This window comes from Macaca nemestrina, chromosome 1 (genome assembly GCF_043159975.1).
Source record: "Macaca nemestrina isolate mMacNem1 chromosome 1, mMacNem.hap1, whole genome shotgun sequence".
Taxonomy (NCBI): Eukaryota; Metazoa; Chordata; class Mammalia; order Primates; family Cercopithecidae; genus Macaca; species Macaca nemestrina.
The window spans coordinates 158,931,032-158,945,647 of NC_092125.1; the positions used below are offsets into that span (position 1 = coordinate 158,931,032).

The window sequence follows — 14,616 nt, forward strand, 5'->3', positions numbered from 1 at the left end:
TTTAAGCTGGTGATCCATTTTTATGTGACTGTTATTATTTTTCTATAATAGTCATAAACATTTACAAATTAATGAAAATTCTTAGGGCAAAATATTGAAGCAAGGAAAGAAACAGCAGGAAACTAAACAGACAATATAAATTGCACATAGTAGTTATGAAACAGCATTAAAAACTAAGGATTTTAAATTGAATTGAATCATAGTGTTTTATAGTAGCAGTTAATTTGGCATTCTCTATATGCCACGGATTGTAATATTTTATATTTGTGAATATTATTTGGCTGTCATACAAAGAAGCTGTTTCTCTTCATAGCTTGCTCCAAGATATTTACAATAATATTGTTTCTGTTGTTTAGATTGAAATAAAATAATCTGCTGTAAATTATAGTAATAGAGTTAGAAGGAACTTCAACTCTCTGGGTACTAGGGATACAAGTGTGTGTGTGTGTTTTTTTAATCTTCCTCTTTGTATTTATTGTATTTTGAAAATTTTTTACTTTGAGTAAAGTACCACGAGGAAAATCAAAATCATTTGAACTTCTACATCCATAAATAATTATAGTTTGCATTTTTGTTATATTCCTGTGGATTATTTAAGTTGATTATTCTGTTTATAAAACTATACTGATAAAGCTGTACTACTTAAAGAGCTGCTTCTAAGACTATTTTGTCTTTGAAGTTATACCAACAAGTACCACACAGATACTTTCCTTGTAGCATTTGAGTAGTTTTTATATCTCCCATGTAAATTGCAAACTCCATGGGGTGGAGACCATACCTCTCTACATCTTTGGGTTCTCACTGTACCCCAGGACTATGCTCCAAACTTAGCTCAATAATTCCTACCATATGTCTCTGACTTTAGTGACCTTAGGAATACTTACAGCTGCAAGTAACAGAAAGCCAAACTACTAGTGGCTTAAATCATAATAAAAGTTATTATTTATTTTACAAGTAGTCCTACAGGTAGGTGATTATATTTTTTAGTAATATCGGGACTTGGGGTCTTATCTCTGCAACATTTTTTTATTTTTTTCTATGTTAGCAAGATGACGACCCTAGATTCAGTCATTATATTCTTATCAAACCACTCCAAACCAAAAGGAAAAAGATGGGTAAAAAGATTTCTTTTAACAAAAATCAGGAAGGATACCATTTTTAGAACCCTTCCAGTAGACTTTTCCTTATATCTCATGGACCATAACTGCAACAATGGACATGCTTTGCTATAACAGAGAGTAGGAAAGGGTGTATTTGACTTCTCTAACTTCTACTATGGGAGATAGGCAAGGAAGACAAGTTTGGGAATGGCTTTTTATAGCCAGTCAACCATGTCCACTACAAAGCTTTAGTGACTGGCTGTCTGCTACTGGACTTCAGTTGAGTATTAGATTGTCATATTTGCCAGGTAGTTGTTGTGTGACCCTAAGCAAATTTTGTAATCTCTCTGATTCTTGTTTTTTTTTTCCATCCTTGTGGGATTTATATCTGCTTTGTAGTTGTTGTTAGGGTTAAATTAGATGCTGTAGTACATTTACCACAGGGCCTGACGCATAGTATATGTCAATATGTTTGCTTGGTGTCTGGTAGCTTATAACACTGATGGTATGTAAGTAGGCACAGACTTCTATAGAACAACTTCCACCTAAGTCCTGAGCTAGATGCAGAGTTGGGTTAATTGGAGAAGGCATCCTGGGGAGATTAATTTGGGGAAAGAATGTTGAAGGACGGGAAAGACATGAAATGATCTATCTGGAAACATTTTTAACTTTTTTAGAGATGTGATCTCACCATGTTTCCTAGGCTGGTCTCAAACTCCTGAGCTCAAGCAATTATCCCACCTTAGCCTCCCAAATAGCTGGGATTACAGGCATGAGCCACTATGCCTGGTTGGGAAACATTTTTAAATAGTAAAAAGCACTCTTTAAAAACTTGGTGTAATTTCAGTCATCACTGCAGTAGTCTATTGTGACTTTGAATAAGTGAGAAGAGACAGCAGCATTACTTGTTTATTCAGGTGACATGTTCTTAGAAGCAGGCAAGGATGCTATAAAACCATGTGAAAGCTGGCCTGTAAGGAGAAGTTAATACCTCTAATTAACTTTTGTTTTTAAGTTCTACTTGTGTCTTGCTTAGTTTTTGGAACCTTGAGTAGAACATTAACTGTACATAACAGATTAGGATTTTTCTTTTTTTAACAAAATGATATTTGCCTTCAATTTTAAGTCATAAATTAATTTCAGATTTATTTCTGATCATCTCCTAAGCCTTTATAAAAATGGGTTTGAACATTTTTTTTCTGTTGAAGTCAACAGTTGGCAATATCTCTGCAACTGTAACAAATGAATATTTCACCACAATTCATAGGGATTTATGTAAGATTATGACTTTTAAAATCTTCTTTCCCATAGTTCTTCTTTCCTTTCAGTCAAGCTGGAGATATGGAACTTCAACTCATGCTGGAATCTTCCAGAACAAAACCTTAGGGAGTGGGTGAGGCTGGCCTCAGGCTACAGTGTGTGAAGAGGAATATTGAGATTTCAGTCCTTGGTGAGGAGATTGGCTCAGAAAAATTAATGGAAAGTCTGATGTTTCAGGGCCACATGCAAGAGCATGGAGCAGAAATCAAACTTGAGAATGCTGTGACAGGGAGAAGGAGAGCCCAGGCACAGTGGTTAAAAGACAGAGATATTCAGAAACTGTAGTCAGGAGTGTGGGCAAAAAATGGGAACACTTCAAAGAAGGAATGAATACAATTCCAACTGTCTGAAACTCATCTTTCCTATTTTTTTTCTCTTCCTCTAAATTAAAAGGACTGATATTCCAAAGAGAAAACATCAATGTCCAATGCAAAAAACTATGAAATAAACATGCTATTTCAGAAGAGGATTTATTTTTGGAGTCAGAAGGATGTAGCTTTAAATTCCAGTTATGCCTTATGTAAACTCAGGAGAGTTAATTTCTGCATCTCATTATCCTCCTTCAAAAATATGGAGCTAATAAATATCGACACATAATGGGAACTCAGTGAATGGCAGCTATTGTGTATTTATTTTGATCTTTGTGTAAAGCATAAGTTGCTTAAGTCTTTAGGATTTAATTCTTAATGGACATAAACCCCAAATAAATAAAATACACAGTTCAAAATAAGCAGACATGTCCCAAGCTAATTGGAAGGGAGCATAGAGAAGATGTTCCCAGTCAATAATTCACTTTCTTGTTCAATTAAACTAATTTCTTTTAAATGACAACCTGTTCTTAGATTCATGAATCTTTACAAAGAAAATTAATATTGACCTACCAATTCATGACCCCTCAAAATGAGGTTGCTCCTTTAAGGAAATCATGCTCTGAACAACTGAGAATTTTAATAAAAATGGAAGCAATGACTCAGAGTATTTGTACCTCTCGAGCACACTTGCTCTTTTTATCAAATTTGAGAATTCAAGACAAACTCATGAAACTGCATCATTGCTTTGACATTGACAAATGGTAGAAAGACTGGTGAAAATCTTAGGGGTATTATTTTTAAATGGTTGAGTATTTAAAAGTTAGTCAACCTCTTTAACCTTTGCCCACATGTCATTACCATTTTAAATCTTACTACTGCGCATAAGAATTACATTTTAGGGCACTTAAGAAGCTTTTAACATGGTTGATTATGTTTTCCTTCTCAACACACATAGTAAATTTATTGATTTGTTCTCTTTGGTGTCTGGCTTTTCTGTTTTGGTTTTTCTTCCTTTTTCATTTCCTTCTTCTTCTTCTTCTTTTATTCTTTCTCATAGTACCTCACTCTGTGGGATCATTTCTAAACATTTTCCCATTGTACATTAAAATTGTACTATTAACATTGAAAAGCATATGTGAGAGTTTTCTTTATATTTGCCAAGTTTGCTTCAGATAAGCAGACCCTATGACTTGCATCACAGAAAACTAGTTGAAATCATTGACAGACACTAGGTACCATTCATAAGCATTTGTGGAAATACCCAAAGACTAGAAAGTAACTGAAAATGATACATGTGTAAAAGTGTGTGTGTGTGTGTGTGTGTGTGTATATATATATATATACACACTTCTGTGTCTGAATGTGTGCACACATATATATTGAGCCATCTTATAATCAATGGATGGTAAAGAGTTTAAGTAGGCTATTCGTATCTATAAGAGACTGTGTTCCAAGATCAAATATAAATAAAGAGTGATCACATTTCCTAGCCAACATAGCCCTCTAAAGTGTATTTGACACATAATGGTAACTGCCTTAATCAACAATTTATAATTTAATAATAATGTAAACTAAATTCCCTTTTATTATACTAATTTTATGTTAAATTGTATTAGTCTGTTCTCACACTACTATAAAGAACTACCTTAGACTGGGTAATTTACAAAGGAAAGAAGTTTAAAGAGGTTCCTGGTAAGGTCTCAGGAAACTTGCAATCATGGTGGAAGGGGAAGCAAACATGTCCTTCCTCACATGGTGGCAGGAAAGAGAAGTGCCGAGCAAAAGGGGAAGCCCCTTATAAAGCCATCAGATCTCATGAGAATTCACTCACTATCACAAGAATAGCACGAGTAGCATGAGGGTAACCCCATGATTAAATTATCTCCCACCAGGTCCCTCCCATGACACATGGGGATTATGGGAACTACAATTCAAGATGAGATTTGGGTGGGGACATAGCCAAGCCATAGCATAAATAATCAACCAATTCCTATTTGGGTGACAGAAACTTGTGATCTCTCTCTCTCTCTGGGACTTTGTGTATGATTTCCCTACTTCTTAGAATGAGTCCAGTTAGTACTTCTGTCCCCGTAATTACCCACCCAGGTTTTACTTCTTCCCTCAAAACTTGACTTGTCATTTAGGACCCAGTTCAGATTTCAGTTCTTCTTGGATACCCTTCTTGTATGAGTATAATTTACTTATTTGTGAAATGGGATAATAATCTGATATATAGGATGTTTTGCAGATTAAACGAGATTGTGCATGCTGAACACAATAAACAGTTGCTGTTGTGATTGTAGCACATCATACTGCACTGCCATTCTTTAATTGGTTGGATTGTCCCTTCAGGGCAGGGACTGTGCTTATGCAGCTTTGCAGCTTTGTAACCTTGGGATAGTGCGAGGCCAGGCACATAATAAGCACTTTGGGTTTGTTGCACAAAATAACTCTTCTAATCTCCTTTGTGTCTGGCAGCAGGCATGCTGACTGACTACCCTCCTCTCAGTTTTACCCTCTGGGCTTTAAAAGACGGTGGGTGTCTTCTGTTTTTCCAAGGGGGGTTTTGGAACTGTGCATGTGTGTGCACAGGCGCACACACACACACACACAGACACACACATGCACCTGTGCAACAGGGGTGGAGACAGTAGCAGGAGGTGCTTCTAGCAGGAGGACAGTATAAAGATAGGCACCATAGCGCTGTCTTATCCCTGGACCTTTGCATATGGTAATCCCTCTTCCTGGAGCAATCCTCTTGTAAGTTCCCGCACCTGCCCCTCAAATTGCAAGGCACTTATTCAGTTCCCTTCTACTGGCTCAGACTTCATTTTCTTCCTGATTGTTTAAATCATCCCCCTTCTCCCAAGTCGTCTTACTGCACTTCTTCTATGATTCTAAACCATGGTTTAGAATCCTGGTTTGAATCCTGGATCTGCTTTTAACTAGTTATGGACTAGTTATCTACCCACTCTACATCTGTTTACTCATCTATGAAGAGGGAAGATAATACTAATTCACAAGATTGTGTATGTTATATAGTTTATGCACTACAAAAATTTAAGAAAGTACCAAATAAATGCTAGTGATAAAAATTCTTAGTTTGCAGAACTTTCCATCCTGGTCACCTTTCCTCTGAACAGCCTCATTATCTCCCTTAGTTTAGATACTATTTTTCTATTAATGCATATTTTTCAAGCTGCTGCAATTTTTTTCTGTTCAAAGATGTAACATTATAAAGAGAAGAATTCATGGTATCTGAAAGCATATACCGTGTCTCATATGCAACTGGTCAAACTTAATGTGTCCCAGGCCTACTGACTCCCATTCACTGCTTCCCTATTGCCTCGTCTGTGAACACTGCAAAATTATCTTACCAGCAGTCAGCACAGTTGGAGACCAGTCTTGTTTTACTAGTCACTTCAAACCATCATATTAAGGCTATAAATAAAATAATATTATGGTTCTCATCTGGCTTCATTGTTAGAATAAGCTGAGAAAAATTGTGAATCAATATTTAGCATAATTGCTGAGATCTGGCAGGTTTGGATGCAAATAAAAAAGAATGAAGAATGTAATATAAAATCATTTATATGATATCAGTTTAATCACCCCCTATAAAGTGACAGGCTATAGAGACTCTTGGTGTAATTGTAGCTGGCAAAGAGTTTTCTTATATAGGAATATAAAATAATTGACCCTCATGTCAATTGTTCTATATTTGTCCTTCATCAAGTTTCTTCAAAAGGATATATTTTTTTCTGCCTCCCTGGGAACTATATTTTATTCTAATGAAATATGCAGCATGCCACAAAGGCACCATTTTGTCAAACACAAGAACAAAAACAAATGACAAAAACAAATTGTTAGTATGATCACTCACGTGGACAATGCTGCATTTAAAAAAGCCAAAATACATAAAACATGCTTTTCCCATAGACTACTTCCATTTATTGTCCAGAAGCAGAAAAGAAAGGTGATTATCCTCACATGTGGATTTTATAAAAGGATATATGTCAAGAAATTGGACCAATATGCTTTGTTTCCATTAACTTATTTGTACATTTACTCAACAAATCTTGGCTGAGTTTGTGACAGTTTACTGTGTGCATGGCTCCATGCAACACCTTGTAGGAGGGTGTACAGGAAGAGAATCTTACATGAGTCTGAAGAAAGTGATTAAACATGGGTGAAAGAAATTCTGGTGGAATGTGGTAAGACAAGAACCCTAGGAAAGAGATAGGTACAATTTTAAGGGAACTCCTGTGACATTTTGGCATGTTCTTTATTGATTTATTGAGGAACCATACCTACTTTTAGAACCTCAGCTTCCTGAATGTAAAATGAGGCAGTTTGCCAGATTCTATGTGGGTATTTCCGTATGTGAATTTCTATATTCCAAAAATGATGAAGCTTTAAGCAAATATATTTCTAGACAAGTAAACTGAGATGTTCCCTACAGGGAGTAGTGCGAGCATTTTACTTGATGGATAGTGGCTAGGTCAAGAAGATTGAACTATCAAGGGTCGTGTATCTTATAAGGGGTAGAATTAGAATTGGACCTCAAGTGAAGGGCAAATCATGGGAATCAAAATCAAATCATGGGAATGGGTGTGCTCTCTTGCCCTTCCACCTTCTGCCATGTGATGACTATTTTGTGATGGGGTTGTTTCAAAAGTGGTGGTAGGGGAATTCCCACAAGGGAGGGCCTCAAACCATCCTGTGATGGGGCCAGTTGGGATTCCAAAGAAAGAAACACTAAAGGCCAAGGTGATCAGTCCAAAGCATTTATTAAGGGAACCTAGATGGAGAGTGCAGCAGCATATTATCACAATGAATAGTGAGAGAAAAGGGATGTGCTATCTAGGCATGCCCATGGTGAGGGGGCCAGGGTATGGAGATTATATGAAATTTGAGGGAATTTGGTTCACAGTCCGGGCCAGTTTCTTTCCAGCAAACCCAGATAACTTTTTCAGTGCCTGAGAATGTTCAACGCCTCAGTTTGGGTTCAGGTCTGCTGGGCAAAACCTACAGCTGGCTGGTTCATAAAGCAGTCAACGCACTCTGACTTTTAGTCATGATACAGAAAAAAACTGAAGGAACTGGGGAACCTTACAATGACACAGCGAGAAGGGAGAAGGCCCTCACCAGATGATGGCACCTTGATCTTGAACTTCTCAGCCTCCAGTACTGTGAGAAATAAATTTCTATTTTTAAATAAATTACCCAGTCTGTGGTATTCCATTACAGCAGCATGAAATGGGCTAAGACACAGTCCAATCACCATCACATTCAGTGTCCAGTGTTTCTGCTCCTGGCATCAGGCTTATGGGAGAGACCTTGCAGAACACAGAAGAATGGCCCTCAAAGATGTTCATATTTTTGTCTTCAGAGCATGTGGATCTGTTACTTTACATGAAAAGGAGGAATAAAAGTTGCAGATGGAATTAATATTGTAAATCATCTGATGTAAAATAAGGAAATTATCCTTGATTAATGTGGGTGGGCCCCATGTAATCACAAAGGTGCGTACATGGGGAAGAGGGAGGCAGAAGAGCCAGAACCTGAGAGATGTCATTGTGAGAAAGAGTTGACCAGCTATGGCTGCATTTAGCAATGCATGTAGGCAGGCATGTAGACAGCCTGCAGAAGATTGAAAGGAAAAATAACTGAATTCTCCTTTAGAGCCTGCAGAAGGAATGCCACCTTAATTTGAGTCGTTTCTGTCTTCTGACCTCCAGAGCTATAAGATAATAGATTTGTATTGTTTTAAGCTACTAGTATGTGGTAATTTGTTATAGCAGCAATAGGAAACTAATGAACACTTTATTAGTTAGATGGAATAAGTCACAATTTGGGTTAAATAAAATGAACCTGGTTGAACCAAAATTATTTTTAATATCTCCTCAAACAAGTATACTTTTGAGGAAATTTTTAGTGCAAAGCATGATGCAGGAATATATATTTAAGAGATTAGCTGATTTTAAGACTTCAGCACATTGCTTTTATGCTAAAATTATAAAGGAAAGTTATGTATTTGTTAATATAAGTCTATAATAATTTTCACTTAAATGGTTTCTATCTCTGTAGCGGAGAATTGGGTGGATTATATTTCTCTGTGAATATTTCACTATTCACATTTTCCCATCATTATACTTAGCATACTGCAGTCCTCACATTAGCAAGACAAGATGAGCGGTGTTCACTATGATTTGTTACATATTAGCAGGAATAAGTCTTAGGTTATATGATCTTTGCCAAGTGATTTAAACTAAGGCTTGTTTTTCTCATCTACACAATGTGGATGATCATATCTTCTGGTATGGACTGCATGTCTGTGTCTCCCTAAAATTCATATGTTGAAACCCTAATCCCCAGTGTGATAGTATTTGGAGATGAGGCCTTTGGGAGATAATTAGATCATGAGGGATTGGTGCCCTTATAAGAAGAGACATAAGAGAGCTTGCTTCTCTCTCCATTCTCTGCCATATGAGGACACGATGAGAAGACAGTCTTCTGTAAACCAGGGAGAGGGTCTTCTTTAAGAACCCAAACATGTTGGTACCCTGATCTTAGACTTCCAGCCTCCAAAAATAGTGTTTGTTTAAGCCACCTAGGCTATGGTATTCTGTTGGAGCAGCCCCAAAGAGACTACGAGAAATTGGTACTAACAGTAGGATACACATATCTAAAAATGTGGAAGTGGCTTTAGAACTAAGTAGTGGGTGGAGGCTGGAAGAGCTCTGAGGTGCATGCTAGAAAAAGCCTAGATTGCCATGAGGCGATTTTTAAAGGTGATTCTTGTGTGGACTCAGAAACAAGAGAAAACCTCCATCTTCTTAGAAAATACATAAACAATAATAAACAGAGTGTTGGTGGAAATACGGATGGTAAAGGTCATTTTAATGAGGTTTCAAATGGAAATGAGGAACATGTTATTTGAAATTGGAGAAAAGGCAATCTTACAATAAATTGACAAAGAATTGGCTGAACTGTGTTCATATACTAGTGTTTTTGAAAGGTAGAAAAATTGATGCAGAGAATCACTTGCTCCCAGTTATGGAGCCAGTAATGGTGGAGCCAGAATTGAACTGAAGCTAGAGTTGGAATTTCTCTATCTCTTTTCATCCCCAAAGGTAATGTAGACAGTGTGCAGATGGATAGTATAGGAAGAGATGAGGGTAGAGTTGCAGGGTGCTTCAGGCCAGAAGAAATGACTTTATCAATGTGATTCATAAAGAAATCTTGCCTTAGGTTTTCCTAAAACTGACTCATGTTAAGCAGTAATCTTGTTTTGGAGCTTTTCCACTTTAGCAAGATAAAAGAGCTGTAATAGTTAGATATTGTTCATATTACATGAGTCTAAAAGCAACTAGATGAGACTATGTATGTGAGAGTGCTTTGTAATCTGCAAAATGGAATATGGGTATTACACTCCTTCCCCAGCTCAGGATTCAGGGCCTGACATGAAGATACTTGGTAATGAATTAGCTTATGATGCAGGAAGAAATCTCTCTCTCTCTCTCTCTCTCTCTCTCTCTCTCTCTCTGTCTCTCTCTCTCTCTCTCACACACACACACACAGACACACACACACATGTACACACAGTATGTATATGTGTATCTCCCCACTAGATTGGGAGCTCCACAAGTGCAGTGTCTGTGCCATCTCTGTGTCCCCAATGCCTTACAGAATAACCTAAAATTAGTCATTAAACAATAAGCGTTTGTGATTTAAAAAAACTATTATAGTGCCTTTCCTTTTAGCTGGGATTTTTATATGGTAGACTATCTCAGTTTGGGATCAGGAGAAAGGATTGTCAGGAATCACTGACTTTACTACAGAGCCACATTTGTATATTACATGGTGGGAGGCAAGGGTCCGAGGGTTAAGTGCTGAAAGGCCTTAGCTGGGAAGGTAGCACCCCAGTAACTCAGCTTTGACTCCTCTAAACTTCAGGCCCTGAAGGATGTGGCATGTGCACTGAAGTGAGGGAAACAGGAACCACCATGGAGACAAGGTTGCTGTGTTTCCTGGGAGACTGTTTTCCCCAGTGCATTGAGCCAGGAAGTGGGTTTTTCCCCACCTAGTGACCAGGGGATGGGTAGATAATCTTGTTCATCACATAAAGAAACAAACACGTTAGACTGGTCTGGCCAGTGAGTTGTGGGTCTTGACATGACAACATGGCCTGCGAGTAATATGGTCACAATGACCTGGTGCTTTCTGTGACCAATGGAATCGATGAACAGGGTGCAGTAGAGGGTCACAGGCCTGAGGCAGCATGACCAGGAAGTCTAGTGTTGACACTGGATGCAGAGCGTAACATACAAAAGGAATGGAGTGTTCAGCTGCAACACAATCACCAAGCCCAGAGCAAGGTGACCTTATTCAGCCCAGGGTTATGCCATGAGCAAGGAAAAAAAAAAAAAAAAAGAAAGAAAGAAAAGTGAAGGGAATAAGTGGCAATGAATGCAGAGGAAAGGGTGGAATTTCAGAAAAGCTCCACCAACCTGAGTTTGTGTTGGTCAGTGAAGCTCTTGTAGTTGGGTAAATGCAATGGTGGACTACAAGTCCATGTCAAGTACAGGTGAAAAGGACCAGAACAGAGAGGATCAGCCAGACCACAGTGTGGCTGACACTGACCCACACAGCATTTGACCATCTCCCTGGAAAGGAGTCTTGATGGTCAGAAAGATGGTGACATGTATATGTATGCAGTGGAAATGTTTGCATTGACCATTTTACCAAATCTGTATATAATTAACTTTAGTGCAATTTCTTGATATCAAACAATTTAGTAATCTAAAGTTTCAGTTAAAAAATTCCAGCATTGTCTGAAAAGGAAATAACTGAGCCTGGGTGGACCCTGCTGGTTATTATTCAGCTGTTCTACCAAACTAGTCATATGATGATAGTTGTGGAAGGAGTTGCTTACAAATGGTATCCGAAGCAAGAACCCACATTTATTCCTAAATAGGAAAAAGTGATGTGTAAAAAGTTTCAACCTAATTGGACCTGCTCGACGATTTGTAAGCCTGGACAGGCATCATGCACACATTTGTTAGTAGAAGCCTGAGAGAGCAGAATTAAAATTAGGTGCTACCACAGCTGGCCAAGCAATTGTTATTAGGATCTAATTTATCAGTCAATAAGGAAGTTGAGGCTTATGTGATCCCAACTTTTTGACCCCCATTTCATTTAATCAGGGTTTTAGCACTCCCAGCTATTCCCAAGCTATTGATATTTTTAAGAAAAAACTTGAGCCTGAAAAACAGACAAAAGACTATATATTATATAACTCTAATGATTTATCTTAAGAATCTGTGAACTGTGGAATCATGATTGTTAGGACTGAGAGACACCTGCTCACCTTTCTGAAATGAGGAGCTGAAAAGATATTCTGAGATTTAGAAAGGGTAAGGTATACAATGTTGACCTTTTGGAGACAGGAAACCTTTGATGAACTATAGGACACCAAGACAGTTCATTTAAAAGATGGTTTCAAAGCATTATCTGGAGCTGGTTTTCTGTGTGCCTTACTGAAGCTCTTGGGTTGTCTTTTTACATAAAACTAGTGAAATAATGGCTTTTGCAGTTGTTCATATGTCTGCAACCCTCATGTGGCACCTTGGTTTCTAAGCTTTGTAACTGCTTTCAGTCTCTTTTGAGGATGAAATTAAACTTTTCTTACCGTTTGGCAGCATGGAACTTTCCTGCGATGTGCTGTTAAGGAGAAAAGAGGCATCAAGAAGTCACCCATATCATCTCCATGTAATTAAGGAGTACAAACTGCTCAATAAAATTGTTGCTAATGATATTTACTTGACTACAGTATGAGTCCCTGCTCTTATCTCAGAATAAATTAAGGATTAGCGGCTCATAAAATGTATAGATTGTAAAACTTTGTTGCCTGTAATAGGGTATGCATTTTTTTAAAGACAGCTTTGTGTTTGGACTATCTTTAGGCTTTCTTGTTCTCTTTCTCTGCCTCTCCCTGACTCTGCCTCTGTCTATCTCTGTCTGTCTCTCTCTCTCCCTCTCTCTCTCTCTCTATATATATGTGTATAAGTGTATATGTACACACACACATACACACACACACACAGAGTAGCCCCCTCTTATCTGTGATTTCACTTCCAGTGGTTTCAATTACCCGTGGTCAGCCACAGTCCAAAAATATTAAATGGAAAAATTCCAGAAATAAACAATTTATGTTTTAAATTGCACGCTGTTCTGAGTAGTGTTGTCAGATCCTATGCTGTCCTGCTCCGTCCTGCCCAGGATGTGAATCATCCATTTTTCCTGGGTATACACATAGTATATGCCACCCACCCTTTAGTCACTTAGCAGCCATATTGGATATCAGATTGAAAAAACCTAGTATACATAGGATTTGGTGCTATCCACGGTTTCAGGCATCCACTGGGGGTCTTGGAATGTATTCCCTGTGGATAAGGGAGAACTACTGTATATACTAACATCTATGTGTATGTCTGTGTATGAATGTGTATGTGCATGCACCATGTACACATACATATATGTGTACATGTTTATTAAGTTACTGAATAATTAATGAAGGATAGGTTGAAACAGAAAATAGTGCTCAACTTTGACATACAGACTTAGATTGACAATTTACTAAGGTATAGCATATAATCAACAAAGCAATTTATCCTCTTTTAAAATACCATAAAAATCAATCTATGAATTATTATTTTGATGCTGGATGTGAAATTAATGGGAATGTCTAGATATATATGAGGAAGTTAACACTTCAAAATACTGAGCTTAAATTTAGTTAGGAACTTACAACAAGAAAAATAAGTCCCAAACAAAATCGTATCTTTATTTACTGAGCACATTATTATTTTGATACATGACAAATAACATCAGTAGGGATACCAAGAATAATGCTCTATCCTGGCCTAGCCTTCAAATCTAGCAGAGGATACCAAGAAATAAACAATTACATATTATGTGATGAGATAGTAACTCAGGGTCTTATGGGGTAGGAGGTGGGGAGCGGGATTGGAAGGCAACACAGCACACCAGGACATATCAGAGAATGTTTCCTAAGAGAAGAGATGCTTATACACCACAGATATTATCTGCTGGCTGGCAGGTGAAGGAAGGGCCTTCACAGTTGGGGCACCACGTTGTATTCTGAACATGAGAGACAGCAGGTAAGTTTGAGTTACCAGAGTTTAGGGTATGTCATGAGAGGCTAAAGACTCTGCTGAAGGAGCCCTTACTTTCCCATCAGGCGTCCTCTGTGAAGTCCTTTGTGACAACTGGAGCTGGTGGCCTCCTTCTCTGTGCGGCCATGACTTTTTGCATATTTCTCTTGTTGACTTTCCCCATTCACTTTACTTGTTGATGTGTGATTTCCATACTTGTCTGTGGAATAATTAAAATCAGGATGATTTTCTAGGTCTTATCATGAGACTTAAAAAAGAGTAGAGACTCAATACATGTTTATTAAATACATACATGAATGACTGGCAGGCTGCATGAGTGAATGATTATGCACTGTTTGGGGAGAAAGTAAAGAATTGCCTTGGTTATCAAACAACCCCTTGTAAAAACTTATTGGTTTTATTTTTGCATTTTAGGTTACTTGCAGCATATAATAGCCTTATGGATAAACACCTGGCTGGGTATTTTAACAATACAAGGATAAGGCGTCATCTCTTAAGATCAGGACTGGTAAGTTTTGGTTTACTTTCCAACAACCTTCTTGCTTCATGAAGTCCAATAATTCCCTACCTTTTCAGGCTTTCTCTTTGAGTGACATCTTCCACTTCCCCTCATTTTAGAAAAATTTCTTTCTTTCCAAAGTTTTGATTTATGTATTTGAGGTTGTTTGAGAAGATAGGAAGGCA

General features: G+C 37.8%; 1 protein-coding gene and 1 long non-coding RNA gene across 7 annotated transcripts in view; one reads left to right on the forward strand and one right to left on the reverse strand.

Annotated features, from left to right (window-relative positions):
* The window catches only part of LOC105482651 (uncharacterized), a 40,464-nt gene that overhangs the window by 11,484 nt on the left and 14,364 nt on the right, over positions 1-14,616 (reverse strand). For all 3 annotated transcript variants that reach the window (XR_987745.3, XR_987743.3, XR_987744.3), the window contains 2 exons: positions 13,987-14,131; positions 12,426-12,457 (listed from right to left, as the gene is read on the reverse strand). This is a non-coding gene — a long non-coding RNA (uncharacterized lncRNA). The remainder of the gene's footprint in view (positions 1-12,425; positions 12,458-13,986; positions 14,132-14,616) is intronic.
* The window catches only part of LOC105482652 (glutamate rich 3), a 111,686-nt gene that overhangs the window by 8,184 nt on the left and 88,886 nt on the right, over positions 1-14,616 (forward strand). For all 4 annotated transcript variants that reach the window (XM_024793060.2, XM_024793062.2, XM_011742859.3 and 1 more), the window contains exon 2: positions 14,347-14,440. In XM_024793060.2, coding sequence (XP_024648828.2) covers positions 14,347-14,440 — 94 coding nt within the window. The remainder of the gene's footprint in view (positions 1-14,346; positions 14,441-14,616) is intronic.